This window comes from Monodelphis domestica, chromosome 6 (genome assembly GCF_027887165.1).
Source record: "Monodelphis domestica isolate mMonDom1 chromosome 6, mMonDom1.pri, whole genome shotgun sequence".
Classification (NCBI taxonomy): domain Eukaryota; kingdom Metazoa; phylum Chordata; class Mammalia; order Didelphimorphia; family Didelphidae; genus Monodelphis; species Monodelphis domestica.
In genome coordinates, this window is record NC_077232.1 from 138,593,236 (window position 1) to 138,613,961 (window position 20,726).

The 20,726-nt window shown below is 35.0% G+C and overlaps 1 protein-coding gene across 3 annotated transcripts in view; it reads right to left on the reverse strand.

Moving 5' to 3' along the window:
- Positions 1 to 5,645: 5,645 nt before the first annotated feature.
- Positions 5,646 to 20,726, reverse strand: part of SGCB (sarcoglycan beta) — a 29,756-nt gene continuing 14,675 nt past the window's right edge. For all 3 annotated transcript variants that reach the window (XM_007496465.3, XM_007496466.3, XM_001371655.4), the window contains 4 exons: positions 20,112 to 20,297; positions 19,183 to 19,374; positions 18,699 to 18,830; positions 5,646 to 8,690 (listed from right to left, as the gene is read on the reverse strand). In XM_007496465.3, coding sequence (XP_007496527.1) covers positions 8,487 to 8,690; positions 18,699 to 18,830; positions 19,183 to 19,374; positions 20,112 to 20,297 — 714 coding nt within the window. In that variant the 3' untranslated portion in view covers positions 5,646 to 8,486. The remainder of the gene's footprint in view (positions 8,691 to 18,698; positions 18,831 to 19,182; positions 19,375 to 20,111; positions 20,298 to 20,726) is intronic.

A 20,726-nucleotide genomic window follows, 5' to 3' on the forward strand; every position in this document is an offset into this window, starting at 1 on the left:
CAAAATTCAATCCCTGTGCCCAATCTTCACTGAAAAAGTTTTCCAAGTATGTTTTGACTTGCTTTCTACTTTTTTCATATGTAGCTATTGTAGTTTTTCTCTAACTCTCCTATCTCAGTTTTTATTTGAGAAATGATGTTTTTTAACTTCTTCATCAAACTCTTTTACTTGTCTCTGCCTGTCATTTGGTTTTTTACTTAGTTTGCATTTTTCAGCACTCACAGATTTAATTTCTTGAATCATCTTTTCATTGTCTCTTATCTGTTTTCTCCTAAGTTTAACAGCAGTTTGTCTTTCACTATTTTCTCTATCTCCATGCACCAAACTAAACACATTATAGTTCTGGATTAATAATTCTCTCCTAACCATGTCTCCATATTTGGGCTTAGTTCCTGCCTTTATAGCATCTTTTATTCCTACAGACCTGCTGCTTGTTGACTGGATTTCAATGAACAGTGATTATAACAAGTAGACATCTGCTTACTGTATTTTACTTGTGTGCTTTTGTTGTTATTAACTTCATACTTCTTTTTGAGAAAACAGTCTTTGATCAAGTGTCCAGTTTTATGGCAAAAAAAAAAACAACATTGCCTAGTCTCTCTCTTTTCTTTTCTTGGCTGATAAACAGGTTTTGGGTATGTTTTAACAGTATTCAACTTTTTAATTTCTTCAATATCCTTGTCTCTTAAATTTTTCTGTGATTCTTCCAACTTTTGCTATAAATCTGCCACCTGCCTACTTTGATGTGTGTGACTGTCATATATGTATGATGCAGTATCTCTTAATTCTGTCAAATTTACTGTATCATATTTAGGAAAATAATGTCTGAAAAAAAATTTTCAGATGTTGTGTGCACCCTTTCAGAAATTGTCTCCTTATGTGCGCTACAGACTCTTCCATATTTTTTTCTATGCCCATTATAGCTTCAGTCATTTCAGAAAGGCAATCAATAAATGAAGCTGGAAAGCATTTGGTTTTGAGTAACACATTTTTATGGCTTGGAGTAAGTCCTCCCTGCATTTCCTTAGATAGGTCATGCTGATGGGATTAGAGAAATTAAAATCCTCTCTTTGTTCCTCTGTAGACCAACTTGTCAGGGCTCTTTCTGATCTACTCCTATCAATGAACTGGTGATGCTCATGGGGGCTAAAAAGTTCTGCCAGAAGAAATTCCACATCCTCAAAACTGGATTCAAAAATTCAAAAAACATGTTTTAGCTCCTTATGTGTTTTATAGGGCTCGTTGATAAATTTTGGGATTTGGGATCTTCATTAAATCTAATTCCTGTGTAGAAAACTTCCTATGAGCCTTTGAATATGACACACCAGCTGTATTAGATATCTTGGTAATGTCTTTAAGTGGAAAGATTTTCTCAGTCTCAGTATTTGCTTTGGTGTCCTTGTCATTGTCATTGCCCTGTGTAACAGACTTTGCTTTCTTGGCCTTTCTGTCTTTATCCTTAGGTGCATTGTCTGCCTGACCACTTCCCTTATCCTTTATCTGATCTAGTCCTTTTGCCTTCAGGAATTTCTCAAACATGTTAACTAATGTCTCCAAGTTGGTATCCACTACCATGATCTGTGCTGTAGTTTTAGGAATTACACATCTGTAAATATTTTTAAGGTAGGTCATAGTTTGTATTGTAGCCATGGAAATGATATAGATCTGTGTCAGAATCTTCCAGAGAATGGTTTCTTTTTGAAATGGTATATTGAGTATGGACATAGTGGTGTTGGTTATATATTCCACTGAATCGACAATCATATTTGTCATTGTACTATACAGGATATTGTAAATTCAATAGCATGCAATAGCTGCCAGCACTACCACCCCACAGGTCACTTGCTTAAACATCTTTAAACCCCCATAGAGGTTCTTTCCATTTCTGAGATTTTATGTTTCCATGAAATTCTGTTAAGATGTTAAGATGTTAGGAGCCAGCTCAGATCCTATCTTTTCTGTGAAGTCTTCCCTAAACCTCAGTGGTAGATAAATCATCCCTCTTTGGATTTCATAAAGCATTTTAAAGAATGCTGGAGGGGATGTGGTAAAGTTGGGACATCAATGCATTGTTGGTGGAGCTGTGAATTAATCCAACCATTCTGGAGGGAAATTTGGAACTATGGTCAAAAGACCATAAAAGACTGTCTGCCCTTTGATCTAGCCATAGCACTTGTATCCCAAAGAGATAAGGAAAAAGACATGTACAAGAATATTCATAGCTGCGCTCTTTGTGGTGGCAAAAAATTGGGAAATGAGGGGATGCCCTTCATTTGGGGAATGGCTGAATAAACTATGGTATATGTTGGTTATGAAATACTATTGTGCTCAAAGGAATAATAAAGTGGAGGAGTTCCATGGGAACTGGAATGACCTCTAGGAAATGATGCAGAATGAAAGGAGCAGAACCAGAACATTATACACAGAGACTGATACACTGTGGTACAATTGATACTGTGGTGCAATTGAATGTAATAGGCTTCTCCATTAGTGGCAATGCAATGATCCAGAACCATTCAGAGGGATTTATGAGAAAGAACATTATCCACATTCAGAGGAAAAACTGGGAGGAGAAACAGAAGAAAAACAACTGCCTGACTACATGGGTCAAGGGGATATGGTTGGGGATGTAGACTCTAAATGAACATCCTAATGCAAACATCAACAACATGGAAATAGGTTTTGATCAAGGACACATGTAATATCCAATGAAATTGCGTAATGGTTATGGGAAGGGTGGGGGGAGGGAGGGAGAGAAACAATGATTCTTGTAAACAAGGAATAATGTTCTAAATTGACTAAATTAATTTTAAAAAAGCATTTTAAAAAACTTTCATGCACTTGTCCTTCAATTTGTATTACATACATCTAGGTACGTTTCTTATTTTCCACAAGAATATAAGCTCCTTTGGGGCAGTGGCTTAATCATTTTTTGCATTCTCTGCAAAGTCCTTTTTAATGGAGTAGAATCTTAAAACATGGCTGTTTCATTGGATTAACTTCCTAACTGCTTTTGTATACAAAAAGATACAACCTTTTATCCATATATAATCCCCTTCTCAAAATAATGTTTTTAAGTAATTGAAGGGTTAAATTTCACTTAGTGTCTAATAAACATTTAAGTATTTTAATTGTAATAAATAAAAAATGAAAAAGTTTAATAACATTAAAATAAGGATGTAATTTTTCTCCATCAAAATCATGAACCCCTTCAAATCTGTTCTGTGAACAGCCCCGCCTTTGAAGGGTTATAATGTCTCAGAATGCTCTCCACCTCAACCCCCTCCCACTCCCCCAGACTTTAATGAACAAAAAAGAATACCTCCCATCCAAAGCCTACTATCTCGATCGTAAAGATCTAGAGGATTTAATGGATGGTGTTTCAAGAGTTTTGTAAGAAGGGTTACAAATGTCCTGAAGAACATGGTGGCGAGAGATTTATATAACATCTTTGTTTTATGAAACTTCAGGGAGCTATGTTTGTAAATTTATTATATGTAAATATATAACAGTTATATAAAATTATAATAGTAAATAATTATATATTATATAAATATATATTTAAATTTTATTTATAATTATAATTTTAAAATATAGAAATATATCTTGAAATATAGAAATATTTATCAAACTCACAAAAATATGATCAGTATTTGCTATAAGAATAGTAAAAACCATCATTTCTTCATTGAATTCACTGTCTACTATGTGTAAGAACACAAAAATAGATGGAAAATAGACTGTGCTCTCAGGGGAATTTAAAATGGAGAAAGCCAAGCATACAAATACATATGATCCAAGGGATAGTGAGATAAGTGTAAAGAAACACTCCAAGCAGAGCACCAAGAGTAATCTGAGTGGGAGCGATCATTCTGCTGGGGGATGGGATGGGATGAGGTAGGGAAGGCTTCAGAGACCAAGGGGCATCTGAGTAAGGGTTTGAGGGAAGGAAGGATCTTGGGAAAGGGGAGATGGTGCAATTCTTTGAAGAGAAATATGGGGTTGAAAACAATTTTTTGAAGATTTAAAAATTTCTACGTGAAAAAATTTACCTTCTTTTGTTTGTTCTTATTAGGTCTCCTTGCACATTGCTGTGGTGGAACTGGTGTTTTATTAATGTAATAATCCTTGGGCTTAATATCTCTGGTATGGAGGGCTTGTCATGCCCTCCTAGGGCAGCTCTCCAGCCACTGACCCCCACCTGACGCCCAGTTCTCACTTGTGACTCCAAGTAGCTGCTAGCATGCGGCAGCGGCCACACCCTGGGCAACGGCTTCAACAGGCTGGCTAAACCTTGTGAGGGTAGCCATTGGGTCGACGTCGACCCCTGGTGAACCATGGCTCTGCTCACCCAGCATGTGAAGACTGCTTCAGCCGAACAGGTGGAATAAACCAACAAGGTTAAACGGCTGAGATGGCGATGCAGCAAGGCACTGTGGAGTGCTTAGGGCGTGATGGCGCACAAAGGACAACATGGCCATCCAATGCAGCTGAGGAAGTCTCCAGGTGTAACGACTCTTCGTGCCACTGGACCCAGGCTTCCAACACAGAGAGAGTGGGACTGTCTCTGTGCATCGACTTTTCCACTTAAATCTTCATGCACAAGTGTCTTTGTGCACAAAAACGCACAAAGACAATCGTCATCCTCGGTTCGAGAGACAACCAACAATCCTTGGGCTCTGGTCCCCTCTACCTCTCACACCTGATTGGTCTGGGCTTCCCTGCCACATGACTTGCTACACCCCAATGACACAGTGGTTAGACATTTTCCAACTGCCCCAGTATCTGTTTTGTTCATTCTTGCTGTGTTAGGGCAATGTTGATCTCCTCTTCCTTGGTTAGATGTTTCTAATTTCATCCCAACATTGAACCTGAAGGGGGTGCTGGCCTGGAAGCCCTCTAACAATCACATCACCACCAGAATACTGAGAAACCTTAGTATGCCTTAAGGTGAAAAATTTTCATTTCTCATATTGAAAAAACTAAAATTACAGAATGAGTTCCTGTGGGAACTGGAAATGAAAGTAAATGTACTGGTTTTTTAGGGGATGGAATAATGGGACATAAGGAAGTGGGAAGTGGAAGGCAAAAAAAAATTTACTCTGGGAGAAGAAAAAAGAATCCAGACTAGCAAAGGAGAAATAGGAAACAAGAATGAGAAGGAAAAAGCAGAAGAGATATTCATGGGATCACAACCCTTTAGTTGGAATGTTTTTGTTGAAAATGAAAGTGTTCTTTTAACATAATTTAGTAGGTTCTATCACTTTTAAGACAATGTACATTTTTAGATTCTTGGGTGAATTGAAGGCACATTTAAAATGGATTCAGTTATACTTACTCTTCAGGTAATCAGATTGAGAAGGGACTGGGGACAGGTCTTCAGGTGACCTTCTGAAGTAGTCTGAAAATATTGGTAGCAAGCCTCTGCTGGGGCTGTCCTAAGAGCACAGACTAGCTCACTAGGTCACAGTGAGATAGAACATAGCAGGAAGCTAGAGGCCAGTCACCTCGGTGGAGACCAAATGAATAATAATACGTCTTTAAAGGCAACTAAGACAGCAATAATGATGTCACATTACCCAACTACATTTAATTGTATTAACATTGATGCGATTTTCAAATGACTCTTAACAAATTGGCAGAAATGTATTTATATCATCTTTATTGTAAACAGATGTCATTAACATGTTACATCAACTAAAGTTAGCAATCTGGAACAGATTTATAGAATTATTTTTTGTATGGCAGAATTGGTAAACACCAACATCTTTGAAACAGATTACAAATTATCAGCATTTCAAAGGTACAATGGTCTCTTTAGTGTCATGTTTAGCACCACTGAACTCTCACCTCCTAAGATGAATTTAATTACTAATGGGCAACAATAATTACTGTAAATAATTACAATACAAATTATAATGAAATAATACAAATATATATCTTAAAATGTGTAGACCAGCAAGTTATGCATAGGAAGTTCACGCATCTCATAGCATCATAGATTTAGAGCAAAAGGGTCCAAATCCCTCATTTTATTGATGAGACTAAAAAGAAGTGTGACTTGCCCAAGATCACAGAATTATTATATGGCAGGGCTGGGATTAAGCCCAGATTCTTTGACTCCAAACCCAGTGCTCTTTCCAACATAACATGGTCATGTCATGGATCAACTGCTTATTCTAAATACTGTTGAAGTTCACTGCTGGGTTTCAGAACTTTACCCATTCTGGGAGAGGAAGGTTTAGAATCAAAAGAAGGGAAATATCCTAGTTAAGAAGGCTGTTCCCAAGTGGATGGGCTGTCTCTGGAGGTAGGTGATTTCCCTTCACTGGAGCTCTTTAAGTAGAGGCCTGATGACCACTGAGGAAGGGCATTATTAGAGGGGATTCCTTTTTGGGTGTCCCTTATAAAGCTAAACCTAGGATTGCATGAACTTGGCTTCAGGAATAGTCAAGCACCATCTGGTGTTAAGGGCTAGTAATGACAAATTTATATTTAAAGCTGCATGAACGTTATGATTCCCCCCTTCCCTTCCCCTTTTTTTGCTGTTTAGTTTTCCTATGCTGTTTATAAGAATGCATTGTAGCACAAGGACTGCTTACTTAAAGAGTCTTATAAAGTCTTATAAAGATGCTAAACCTTTGAAATAATTCTGTCAACTGGCCCAAATGATCCTATCTAGTCAAAAGTACTTCGGGTGGGGGTGAGCACATATATATATACATTTGTATATATACACATGCACATATAAACAAAAAACACAAATGACCAATAAAAAATAATAATTTTTGAATATTTAATAAATAGTATGTAACAAACTGTTATCTACAGTTTATGTAAAATAACTTAATCTGAATAGAGCACACAAATATGCAGAAAGAATCATTAGGGGAAACTTGAACTGAATGAGATTTCCAATTGGAGTATATGTGGAAGGACAAAGTGCTAGCAAAACAGATGCAATAATTAATAGAGGCCACAATTTTGTCATCAATATTTAAAGTGCATCTTTCAGGATTAGGAAAGGATTCAATAGTTATTTCGATTAAATTTAATGAATCCAAGGTAATATTTAGATTTTGACAAATATTTAGTTTCAATGCTATTTACATATACACAGTAACACTATAAAATATTAATTGCCTTTTTTAGACTTCCTTGTCTACACAATTAAAAAAAATACTTGCTAGATTAAAACACTATATAAATGTAAGTTTAAACCTATTTCCTGGATAAAAAAGAAATAGGTAGAGCCTGTGGTTTATCACTGAGGACTTTTCAATAGCAGGCCAATAACTGACTTTAAGGAATCCTTAAAGGAATTTGTTTAGCCTATATGTAAATAATATTTAACAAAATAATAATAGTATAAGTATGAAATGTGTTAAACACAAACTGTTGGTAGAAGGGGGAGTAGAGGGGCATGTCAAGAAAAGAACTGTAATCCTACTTTAACTTAAAAATAATGAAGAAAACAGCTAACTGTATAGGGCTTATTTTAGTGCAGTGCTTTGGAACCAGCTTATTTCTGGTTTTTAAATTTGGTAATGACTAGTCAAATTCTCTTGACAGACTTGAAATTTACTTACTATCTCTTCTGTTCTAGTAAATACATTTTGTATTCTTAAAAAAACAAACAAAAAAACAACTTAAGAGATTAGCATGAATTGGTCTTTTGAGGACCAAATACTTTCTTTTTCATCTTCTTAGAGCTTCAGATTAGATATGAAAATGTTTGCTTATACTATTCATGCAGTACTACCAGAATGAAAACATTAAATACTCATTAGTATTAAATGATAGTATAGTTATACTCAACAGTACTTTTAAGTAAAAATTTGGTGTCACAAAATATTTTCTTCAGGACTTCTAACTAGGATTCTATTTTCTTAGTACATATAACATGTGTTTAAAATTCCCATGATCTCACTGACATGTAAGAGAGACTCTGGCCAAGACTAATTCAGTATGAAATTTCAAAGTCATTATTCTTAGAAGCCCAAACCACAGATAATCTATAAATGTAATTTTAATTTTTCCAGATTTAAAAAATATATTTATATTAGATTGTATATCTTTTTAATAATTTGATGAGTGGTCAGTCCTCATAATTATCAAAAGCTTACTTATATTGAATCTAACAGCTAAACCAGCCCTTTGTTCTATGGACAAGAAATGGTGTTTAAAAAACATTTCTTGAAAATGTTTCATTTTGATTTTATTCGTTTCTCATAATATTTAAAAAATAGATTTGTCTGATACCCAGCACAGTGTAATCTAATGGAAAATTTTAAGGTTCTGGCTATTTTCATTCAGAATACTTTAAATGTAGAGGTTATATACCAGATATATTAATGCTAGGCAGTTAAAATAACTACAATGCATTATCACAAACTCTGTAAAAACAATGGGTTGCATGCATACACTTAAAAAAATGTAAAGACAAGTATAAACACACTGATGACTTTTCTCTCTCCTTAGCTCATCTAATGTGTGTTTCCACAAGGATTGTCTGAGATTTGGCAGCCCATATTTTGGCCTGTCACTTGTACTTTGAACAGAGTTCCATCTGCACACATACAGAGCTTGTAGCGTACCCAGTCACCATTGTTTAACTGATCTCCAAAGGAAGAACTTGGTAGGCGAGAGGTGCTGACCATCACAGATCCATTTAGGATGATGCTGTGTTCCTATTTGGGAGAATGATAATATGGTTCATTTACTATCAACAGTAGTAGTGGGAACAATAGTTAATAAATGCTTTTTACTGCAAAATAACAAGAAGAGGATTACAATAGACAAATGAGTTCAAATTCAACTAGGTTTTTCTTCTTGACTTTAAAGCTTGATATGTGATAGTCAACCTGCTCTACATTTTGTTTTTCAACCACTAAATTAGTTTTACCCTGGAATTCTAATGGCCATGATAGGTTTATAATGCATGCAAACATCTACTGAAGATTAAAAAGTAAAACTCAGTTTAATGTCATTTATAAAGTCTCAAATATACCGAGTCATAATGACAGAAAAGAGACTAGGAATGTGACTTCATTTGTATAGGGAACTCCTAGGATGAAGAAAATTCCTTTCTACCAATGTAGGTCAATAACTACTCTGTTAGTCTTTGAGCTGCTTGGGCCACTGAGAGGTTAATTAACTCATCCACAGTCATAAGACCAGGGCATGTCAGAAGCTATGCTGGAACTCAGGTCGTCCTGGTTCTGAGTTAAGAACATAATGCTACCTCTCAATCATACTACTAATCATAATGCTACTGAATAAAAATGTGCACAATGATTTTGATAAATAACATGAGGAATATGTATTTTTCTAGGTCAGGAAAAATATTTAATTCCTATTGCTTTGTCATTATTATAGGATTCAAACTATTAAATAGTAACATTCCAAACAATTTGGTACAGACCAGACTCCCCCAATTTTTTTTTATCATGTATGTATTCAAAAAATTTTTTTTGTGGGAACCTACTGGAGTATTATGCTATAATTTGAACTAAATTTATGTTAAATGAAACTATTTTGGATATAATCTGTTAGCTCTAAAAAGTAATATAAAGTTATTTTTCACTACAGGATTTCAGGAAGATTATATTACAACACTTCTAAAGTGTTTAACAGTCCTATTTGTTTGTTATCCTATTTAACCAAATTAAAATGTAATTTGGCTACAATTATGATTTGAGCTTTTGACCCATTCTTGGTATCACTCAGCAAAGAATCTTCATTAGAAAAGAGAATTTTCTTCTGTAGCTGTAAGATGAATCTGGTACCATAAGTCTAAAATAATCATTTCAACAAACTGTTAACTCTTTTAATCTTAATTGTATTTAAACAAAAAAAAATGCTGAAAAATATTAGCAAGAAAACACATTTAAGAAGCATGGAAATCATGCATTTCTTCCTGCTTTTGGAAGTACATAGATTTATATGACTCTGTATACATATATTGACTTGAACATGTGATTTTTATGTATTTAGAGAACTCTGAGTTATGAAACTCCCTTTTACCACATGCAGACTGGCAAATCTTCTGCAATTTATGGCCTATTGTAGTGATGGTGAACCTATGACACGGGTGCCAAAGATGGCACAAAGAGTGCTCTCTGTGGGCATGCAGCTGCTGTGCACCCTCTCAAGTGGAACTGCTCCCCTTCTCCTCTCCATATATGCCTGACAACATTTTTTCATATCCTCCACCCCTCTGCCCAATGGGAGTGCTTTCTCCCTCCCGTTTGTGGGGATAAGGAGGGTTGGGGTGTGCCCAGCACTTGACGGTGGGGAGGGGCAGGGCACAAGATCTCTAGGGGGTGGGGTGGGGCCTGGCACTCTGTCTCTAAAAGGTTTGCTATCACTGGCCTGTAGAGTTGCCTGGAGCATCAAGAAATTCTGTGACTCACTAGGTGAAGTAGTCAATCTATTAGAGGCAGGATCATCTCAGATCCTCCTGGTGCTGAAGCTAGCTCTCTAGCTCCTCTGCCACAGTGATTCACATAATGAATTATTTATTATTTATGCTATTGTTGTTTCACAATGATTTCTTTAACTGTATCTTGAAACAAATGCAGGAATAGTAACTTTCAAAATTCATACTGCTTCTGCCACCCAGTGGTCAGTTTAATCTTTTAAAACTTAATGTTCTTATTTTAAATAGTCTATTATGAAAATTTAATTACTTACTATTGTTCCCATAAGTTGAATTATATGTCTTTTAAACTTGATTTATTTTAATTTAACTATAGATAAAAGATACTTTTCTACTATGTCAAAGTACTTTCGTAGCTGTGGCTAAATTAAAATGGCAAATTATTCCTGTTTTCAAATTATGAGTGGTACACGTGGATTACTACATTTATGCCCATTTTTTATCATATTTCTTTGCATACATTCATTACAATTCCTTATTAGTTTTATACTATAGCCCATTCACACCCACCATGGGCTTCTTCATTGCCCCAGGGAGTTCATATTCTCTATATCTTTCAGTTAACTGTAGGATGGTGAAGATGTAGACTACAGTAGAATATCACCTGCAAAACCTGGCAACTTGTTTTTTGTGAAAGGTATCAAATACCTTCACCAATGATGCTCTTGATACATATTTAGATTATTCTCTTAGGTCAGTATATTTTGATGTTTTTTTAACTGCCTTTATCTCATTATTAACAAGGTTCAAGAATCTTTCCATGCCTTTACTATCTTTTCTTTTTTTGGATATCCTGTGATGCCTCAATGCTCCTACAATTATGTCACCTACAGTATAGATCTGCTCTGTGTATATGTGGTCTAAGATGACTGGTTTTTCCTTTTTCCTCTTTAGTGTTATTTCTACATTTTCTTTAAGCACATTTGGGATTGTGAAATTAAGAGTCCAGATGTGGCTACTCCATTGTCCTTGCTGGTGAAAAAAAATTGTCATAAAAAATTTTTTTAGAGCAATTCCATTTTTTCCCTTTATCTTTCTATTTCCCTTAAATATTTTTTTGGAGGATGGGGATGAATTCTTAGTTGGTTCTCTTATGAAGATTCTTCACATTTGTTTTACCTTCCACTGCTTATATTTACTCTAAAGCATTTATTAAACTCTTACTATATATATGCCAAGCATGATGCTTTGAGGTAATCTGAATTTATATTTTTAACTAGTATTGCTTTTGGCTTGTCTTCTTTCCTTCACAGGTTAAGGCAAATATTTGCTAAGATCTTTTGGAGGATCTTTTTGCCTCGTTGTTATGATAAATGTTTTACATTGGTTAAATGTCCTTCTGAAATTAATTTAGTGAGTGTCAATGTTCTTTTTCTATTTGAATTCTATTTTCATCAATAACTTATTTATTCCAGGTCAATTATGTTTATGTTTTCCTCATTTTTATTCTAATTTTGATCTTTGCTCTTAACAGGATGGTGATCTAACTACACATACAAGGCTGATACAGAAATGACCTCAAGAAAAGTGACAGGTTGCTGGGTAACAGAATAAATTTCAATTTTTTGTGGTGTTGCTAAGTGCTTATCATGCACTTATATTTTTTTTCCTCAAAGATAGTATTTATGATATACAAATGTGAGGTTTTTATGTAAAGGTCTTTGACCTCTCTTATTCTAGTTTTCTGATCTATATTTTCCAACAAATTCTCACCTTCCTGATTTATGTCTACTGTGCACTGAAGTCACCAAATATCAAAGAAGAGGCTGATGTATTTGGGAAGGTCCAAATGCACCTTATAGAGTTCTTGACAGAAATGTATCTACTTCTTCATCTTCTGCAACAGATGTTGCTTAATATTCTGAAATCATTTTTCACTAGAGAATTTTTACAAATATGTAGCATGAATATTACATTATAAGGTGATAAATGTTCCATAAAATTATGTTTCTTGGGGGGGTTTTGTGTGTAATAGAGGAAACGTCAGTAAATCAGCATGGCATAATAGAAAAAAACACTGACTCTGGAATCTAAGAATGACAGCTCATATTCTGTCTCTTATTCTACATGTATGACCTTGGATAAATTACTTAACTTCTCTGCAAAATGAAAATTAGACTATATGGCCTCTGAGATGCCTTCCAACTCTTTGTCATCAAGAGCTGATCCTTTTTTGCATAAAAAAAGAACCTGCCACTTTTCCCTTTAGCTACAAGCTTCATTCTTTTTTTCTGGTTTCATATGCAGCATGAGTTTCAACTAATATTTCTCTACTTTCTCTTTTATGATACATATATACACATGGGAGAAAAACATTACTGCACCTATCCACCAACAATAATTCCTGAATGCAATGGCTGCTCAACAAAGTGTTCACTACTGCTACTTAACTCCTTGACAGAATCATGGTTTAGTCATTCTTTTAATATCAAAGTACCTTATATCATGAGACATATACCATGCATACTTTAAAAAATGATTAAGAAAAATAAATCTCATTCTTCAAAACCCAAATTAAAAATGTATTACTAGGGCAGCTAGGGACTCAGTGGAGAGAGAGCCAGGACCCTAAGACAGGAATTCTGGGTTCAATCAAGCCTCAAATACTTTCTATCTTTGTGATCCTGGGCAAGTCACTTAACTCCAATTGCCTAGCCCTTATCACTCCTTCTGCCTTAAAACTGATACTTAGTATTGATTTTGAAAAACTAAATTACCAAATTATGTAGAATATTAAGTTATTTGTAGCTCCTTGCATTTTTTAGAATATGTTTATGTTGCTTGTTTTTTTTTTTTAAACCCTTACCTCCATCTTGAAATCAATACTGTGTATTGGTTCCAAAGCAGAAGAGTGGTAAGGGCTAGGCAATGGGGGTCAAATGACTTGCCAAGAGTCACACAGCTGGGAAGTGTCTGAGGTCAGATTTGAACCTAGGACCTTCCATCTTTAGGCCTGGTTGTCAATCCACTGAGCTACCCACCTGCTCCCGGTTGCTTGGTTTTGGAATTGAAAAACAATTAATGAACCAGAGCACAGAATATTCTATGAATGATGACAATGAATGAATATTAAAGGTGGCTAATATCCATCACATGAAAGAATATTTTGCAAATGCATTTAATTGCCAGATTGTTTACACTTCTAGTAGCAAGTCTAATTGTTTAGACCCTTTCACACAACTGAAACTACTCTCTCCAAGGTACCCATACCTCTGCCAATTGTTAAATCTGCCCATAATTGTTAAATCCAGTAGTTTTTTCCCTCAGTCTTCACTATTCTTAATGTTCTTGGCATTTTGGACCACCACCTCCACCTGGATACTCTCTCCTGCCTGGGTTTTTTTGTAACACTGCTCTCTTGGTTCCCCTTCTACTTCTCTGGCTACTTCTTTGCCGTCTCTATATCCTGTTCTGTCTTAGGCCCTCTCCTTTTCTTCTCTCTAAATCCTTTTACTTGAAGATCTCATCAGTTCTCATGGGTTTAATTACTATCTCTATGCAAATGGCTCCAAGATCTGTATGCATCTCTCTCCTGAGCCTCTCTCCTCTCACCAATGGCCTATTGGACATTTCCAATTCAGTGTTCAGTAGGCTTCTCAAACTCAGCATATCCAAAATAGAATTCACCATCTTTCTTCCTGGAATATATCAGTTTTCACAATATGACAGATTCTGTTAAGAGAACCAAAATCTTTCAACTAAGTTCAAAAAATCATTCTCTATTCCTCACTCTCTCTCACCTTCCCTAACCACTTAATTGCCAAGCCTTTTACCTCCACAAGTCATACTTCTGTCCCCTTTCCTCCACTCACACATAGATGCGACACTAATTCAGGTTATCTTTGCCTCTTGCTTACACTACTGCAATATCCTACTAATCCTGGCCTAGATTTTCTCATCTCTCCAATTCAGACTTTACAGAGAGCCAAATTACTATCAATTCCTAAAGCACACTAACCCCATGCTTCTCCTGTTCTCTAGTGGTTCCCTACTGCCTTATATAAACACCACTGCATGGCATTTAAAGTCCTTCCCACTCTGGCTCTAGCCCACCTTTCTGGGTGTATGGCATATTAAATACAACATATCCAAAACAGGATTCACCATTTTTCCTCCAATACTCTTCCCCCTTATAAACTTTCCAACTACTGTCTAATAAAATGACCTGGAACAATTCTGAAGGACTTAGGACAGGGAATGCTATCCATCTCCAGAGAAAGAATTGCTGAGTTGGATGGATGAGGATCAAATAGTTGACATCAGTTATTTATGGTTTTATTTCTGGGTTTTGGTTTGCACGAGTACACTTTTACAGTAATGACCAATCTGGAAGTGTGTTTTCCATGATAATGCATGCATGGCCCAGATCAAATTGGTTACCATCTCCAATTAGGGGGGAGAGAAGGAAGGGAGACAGTGTGGATCTTATAATTTTGTAAAATGTATGTTGAAAAATATTACATATGTAATTATAAATTGTAATTGGAAAAATTATAAATGTAATTGGGAAAATAAGATATCTTTGAATAAAAAAAAAAGTGTCCTAGTCTTAAAGATTTGTTGTCATCAACTCCACATTCTCCCTAACCCCTAATTAGATGTCAGATCTTTGCATTCCTTCCTCTACAACACACCTAGCTCCAATTGGTTCTCTAAAGAGCGAGCACCTGAGTTCAGGCCCTCATGACCTTTTTACCTAAATAAAGAGCTTTTAACCTGAGGTTGATGAATTTTTTTTAGTCATGATTATTTCGTTATAATTGGTTTCCTTTGTAATCCTATATATGTTTATGTATTTTAAAAGCATAATTTGGAAAAGGGGTCCCTGGGATGCTCTATTTTTCCAAGACACAAAGGTTGATCCTGGCAATTTCATTGGTTTCCGTTTCTCACCCCATTTTGATCCATTCTCCCTACTGCTGACAATGATTTTCCTTAGGCACAGTAGTCTCTCTACAAATTCTAGTGGCTCTTTACTGCCTCTTGAATAAAATACAAACTTTGATTAGCCTTTAAATCCTCTAAGGACCCTGCCCCAATCTCTCTCCAACATCAGGGTGTATTACTGCCCTCTTGTATTCTTTAATTCAGCCTAATTGTTCTCCACCCTGTTCATTCACAAATGAAGATATTTTCCACCTCTAGGCCTCTTAACTGTCAGTCTCCAGAGCCTGGATGCACTTCCTCCTCACCTCCATCTCACAGAATTCCTTCTTTCTTTCCTCAAGATGCAGCCCAAGCACCAACCCCCCCCCCCCCCAAGTTTAGTGAAGTTTTGTTTTTACATTGCATTAATAGATTACTGTGACTCTGCGAAAAGCCTCTTTTTAAACTAAACAGAGTTGACCTCATAGCTATTTAAATTTTTTTGAAAAATTAACTGAAATCTCTTTTCCCTCTGTCCCAACCCTAACTCCATTGGAAAAAAAAAAAGAATAACAAATTCCTTTTAACAAATATGCATAGTCAAGCAAAACAAATTCCCTCATTGCCTGTGTCAACATGGAAATATAGAAATCCCCAGTTTATTTAGTTTGAGGGTAGAAACCCCAGGTTTTGACCTTGTCACAGGAGAGTTTCCCCCTGAGGGAAGGTCCCACTTCCCGAGACAATAGACATCCACTTCCCCTTTGGCACAGTAGGTAGCCCTCTTGCAAGGGGCAAGTGCAGAGTTTGATCCTCAAAAGGAGGGTGTGATATACTGGGAAAGGCTTCTGGAGACAAAAGAGCTTACTTGACTTCTGATAGGATTTTCCTCCCCATCTGAGGTGGATGTCTATTGTCTGGTGCAGTGGGACCTTGGGGGAAAACTCTCCTGTGACAAGGTCAAAACCTAGGGTTTCTACCCTCAAACTAAATAAACTGGGGATTTCTATATTTCCATGTTGACACCTGCATACAAAAATGTGTCTCATTCTGTACCCTAAGTCTGTCATCTGTCAAGAAAAGGATACTATGTTTCATTACTGATCCTTTGGAATCAGAGATGAGTTACTTTATTGAGCCTTCAAAATTGTTAGTCTTTACAGTGTTGTTGTTGAAGAAATTATTCTCTTAGTTTTGCTCATTTTATTTTCCTTTTATTTTTGTTCTATTCTAATTTATTATTAAATAGTATATATCACAACTAATTATAAAATGCAAATTAGAGCAATTATGAGATCTACCTCATATCAATTAGATCAGCAAAGACGACCAAAAAAAAGATAAATGTTAGAATACATGTTAGAGAGATGGAGAAAAACAGGTATCTGATGCACTTCTGGTGTACTTGTAATTGGTTATAACCATTCCAGAAATAAATTTAGAGTTCTATACCAAGAAAGTTACTAAACAATACATGTCCTATACAACTATAAGTTCTACTGCCCAAAAATGATTTAAAAAGTAGGAAAAAGATTGAGAGCCAGGTCTAGAGATGGGAGGTCCTAGGTTCAAATATGGCCTCAGACACTTCCCAGCTGGGTGACCCTGGGCAAGTCACTTGACCCCCATTGCCTAGCCCTTACCACTCTTCTGCCTTGGAGCCAATACACAGTATTGACTCTAAGACGGAAGGTAAGGGTTTAAAAAAAAAAGTAGGAAAAAGGTCCTATGTGTACAAAAATATTTATAGTAGATCTTTTGTGGTGTTAAAAAACTGGAAAATAAAAGGATGTCCAACAATTGAGGAATAGTTATCTGTGGAAAAGGTTTTTGATGGATTGATCTGATCAGCTATACTGACCCTGATAAGGCGATGTCATTTTGGTCCTTTTTGAGTACAGAAGACAGTAACAATCTTGTACTGAACTACTTCATACAGGGTATCCCAAAAGTCAATGCAATTTTAGGTTCTTAAAGTTTAAAGGGGATTTTGTAAATCACATATTGTATCTATTTTGTAGATGAGGAAACTAAGATAAAAAGGTATTCAGTGACTTACCAAATGATGTATTTTTCTCACTATATATCTATCCTAGTATAATTCTAAAATAGATAAAAACATTTATATTTACAGTTTACAGAATAAGCTCTTAAAGCTGCACCAAGACTCTTGGGACACCCTGTATTGATTCCTTTACATTTATTCTGTATATACTGAGATGTCCTTTGTGTCTATCTTTGGAACTTAAGCTCCTTGCAAAAAGATATTGTTTCATTTGTAGCATTTATATCCTCAGTATCTAGCACAAGAATAATTGCTTAAGAAATACTTAATGAGTGCTATTATGCCTAATCCCACATTCTATGTTCCAGCCAAATTCACTTATTTGCTAGTTCCTATCTAGGACATACCATCTTCTCCTCTCTCCATATCTTTGTACAGGTTATCTCCCTGTCCTGAAATATCCCTTCTCACCTCCACCTATTAGAATTCTAGTCTTCAAGTCTCTCTCTTGTATCTGCAGCCTTTCCTTATCCCCCTAATTCTTAGTATTCTCCCCTTGCCAGAAATTATTTCTTATTTACTTTGAATTTATTTTGTAATGTTATTAGTGTGGTCATTTTTTCCCCATTAGGCTCTTGAGGGGGCAGGGACTGTTTTATTTTTTTCTTTGTATCCTTAGTCCTCAGCACAATCCTTGAACTTGCTTAATAAAAGTTTGTTCAATCAATGACTCAACAAGCTTTTATTTTTTATTCTCTGCTAGGTTCTGTGCTAAGTACTGATGATATAAGGACAAAGATGAAACAGTCCCCATAGTCAAGAACCTTTAGTCTACTGGGGGAAAAAACATGACTAAGTATATATAAGATAATTTGGGGGTGGGGAGATAGTGCCAGTATCTGGAGAGCTCATCAAAGGACTCAGGTAGAAGGTGGCACTTAGAATGAACTTTGAAGAAAATTAAGAATTTTAAGAGGAAGAACTGATTAATGAACTGAAGAATGAATGTACTCTGGTTAGAATCGAGAATATGTGAAAGTGTTTAGTAAACCCAGCTTGTAGTGTGAAACACAAACATTACAAAATTCAAACTTTTTTTGAAATCTAAATAAAATTTCCTGTATATGTATGTGATCAATGTTGAAACCCTTTTTAAAACCATTCATCTTAATAATGGAAATAAAAATAGAAACATAATTAATGACTCTGCTATTTGTTTTCATGCTGTGGAATCTGTAACTGTATTTGAATAAGTGATTTAAAATAATTTGTTTTTGACTTTTTAAAATTTGAAAATTTAGCAGCAGTAACAAATGGGAAATGAAGTCCTATATTTTTAATTCTCATATTGAAATAATTTTCTTAATTTTTAAAATATGTACTTACAGCTTTTAATTCCATATTACCACCCACGTGAAATTCAATGGTCTTGCCCATAATGAATACACCTTCATTCCCTCGGACAATGGCACGCCCATCAACTTTTATATTTAAATCACTGGTTGCATTACTGGTAATCTAAAAAAGACAAAGAAATATATCAAAATATGGCTTTATAAATCTATGTAAGAATTATTACCATAAATAGTTACACTATGTGAGATTAATTTTTATTTCAAAAGGAAGACTATTCCTGGGAATTTTGAAAAGTAGATATTATGATGTCCACTTTGAAGATGAGGAAACTGAGCTAAAAAGAAATTAAAGAGACTTACAAAGGAAATATAGTCTCATATTCTTCTTATTCAATGAAACTATGTATCTATCTTTGTACAAAGCTTAATTACATAAAACCATATTTCTATTTTAAAGAATCAAATAATGACTCCACTATTATTAATTATATAAAAAACAAAAATAAAATCCATACCCTTTCAGTAGATGCTTTTTGTACATTCAAACTCTTTACTCCACTTGGCAAATGAAATTCGTGGGTTTCATAGTCTGTACTGAATAAAATATTTTGAGTCCTTGGGTCAAAAAACTGCATGCCAATGTCACTTGTAATAGAAGTTTTGTTCTTTTCTACACTGAGTTTCGTTGTTCCTTGCTGAAAAACAATCTTTAGAAACATACTTTATGGTGAATATAGTTTCAAAACATCATAAACAAAATCCATGGAAATATATTTTAAAACATCCCTCAATGACAAAGATTCTTTGCAGACCCAACTTTGCTCTATATGAAAAAGCAGCTGCTATAAAAAGATATATTGTGTACTTCTATAATGAAGAAAGGAATGGCAATGGCTATTCCTAATATGATACAAAACATAGTTCATGGCACTTCAGCATTAGGCTGAATTAGGGACATTGGTAGTGGCACCTATAAGTCAGGAAGAGCCCTGGAACAGTGTAAGTTTTCTGGACCAGAAAGGTATATACTAATAGCCACTTTCTCCTGAAGTAGAAAATGAATATAATGTATATTCTTAATAATTTTTAGTAGTGAAATTCCCCATGTAAAAGACTAATCATTATATACTGTGAAAAAATTAAATATGGAATTTGAAGAAAACATACACTCTAGTAAAAATGAATAGTTTGATTTTCTACAGAGAAAAATTCTTACTTTTAACTTTTCAAAAAAAATCACAAATCACTGACTTAGAAGAGATCAGAGAGTTCATACGGTTTAATGTTCACTTTCTGATTAGTAATAAAAATGAATATACATTCTTTCATAAAAAAATAAAAAATGTAAATAACTTTCATAAATAGCTAACATAATAAATCATAAATAAATAATTTCCAATAATATTCCATTCCCATTTTTGCTTTAATTATTGTGATAACTTACTGGTTGGTTATTGCCAGTGATAACCAAATTTTCATTACGTCTGCCTCCTACTGTGCTCTTATAAAGAGGATGTATAACTCCCATATCAGATACTTGTTTAAATCGAAGCAAACCACTCTCATGGAATTCCATACTGTCACAGCCATTGGGTCCAATTCGGATCACAGCCCAGATAACCAGTGTTATCTAAAACAGTGAGACAAGCTCAGTATTACATTTAGCATAACATCAGACATAATTAGGGTAAAAAAAACCCCTAAAAATCCTTTCAAAGAAAACAAAAAGAAATAATAAAGTAATTTCTAAAAGAAATAGAATATAAATGTTGTGATCCCATAAATGACAAACTTTTAAAGAACATCATTTAAAAAATAAATGAGTAATGAAAATAAATGTGTAGGGGACAACTGAGTAGTTCAGTGAATTGAGAGCCAGGCCCAGAGACAGGAGGTCCTAGGTTCAAATCTGGCCTCAAAAGCTTTCTAGCTGTGTGACCCTGGGCAGGTCACTTAACTCACATTGCCTAGCCATAAGGTAATGGTATATTAAAAAAATGTGTATTATTATTAAAATGTAAAAAAAATTATTATTATTAAAATGTAAAAAATATGAAGT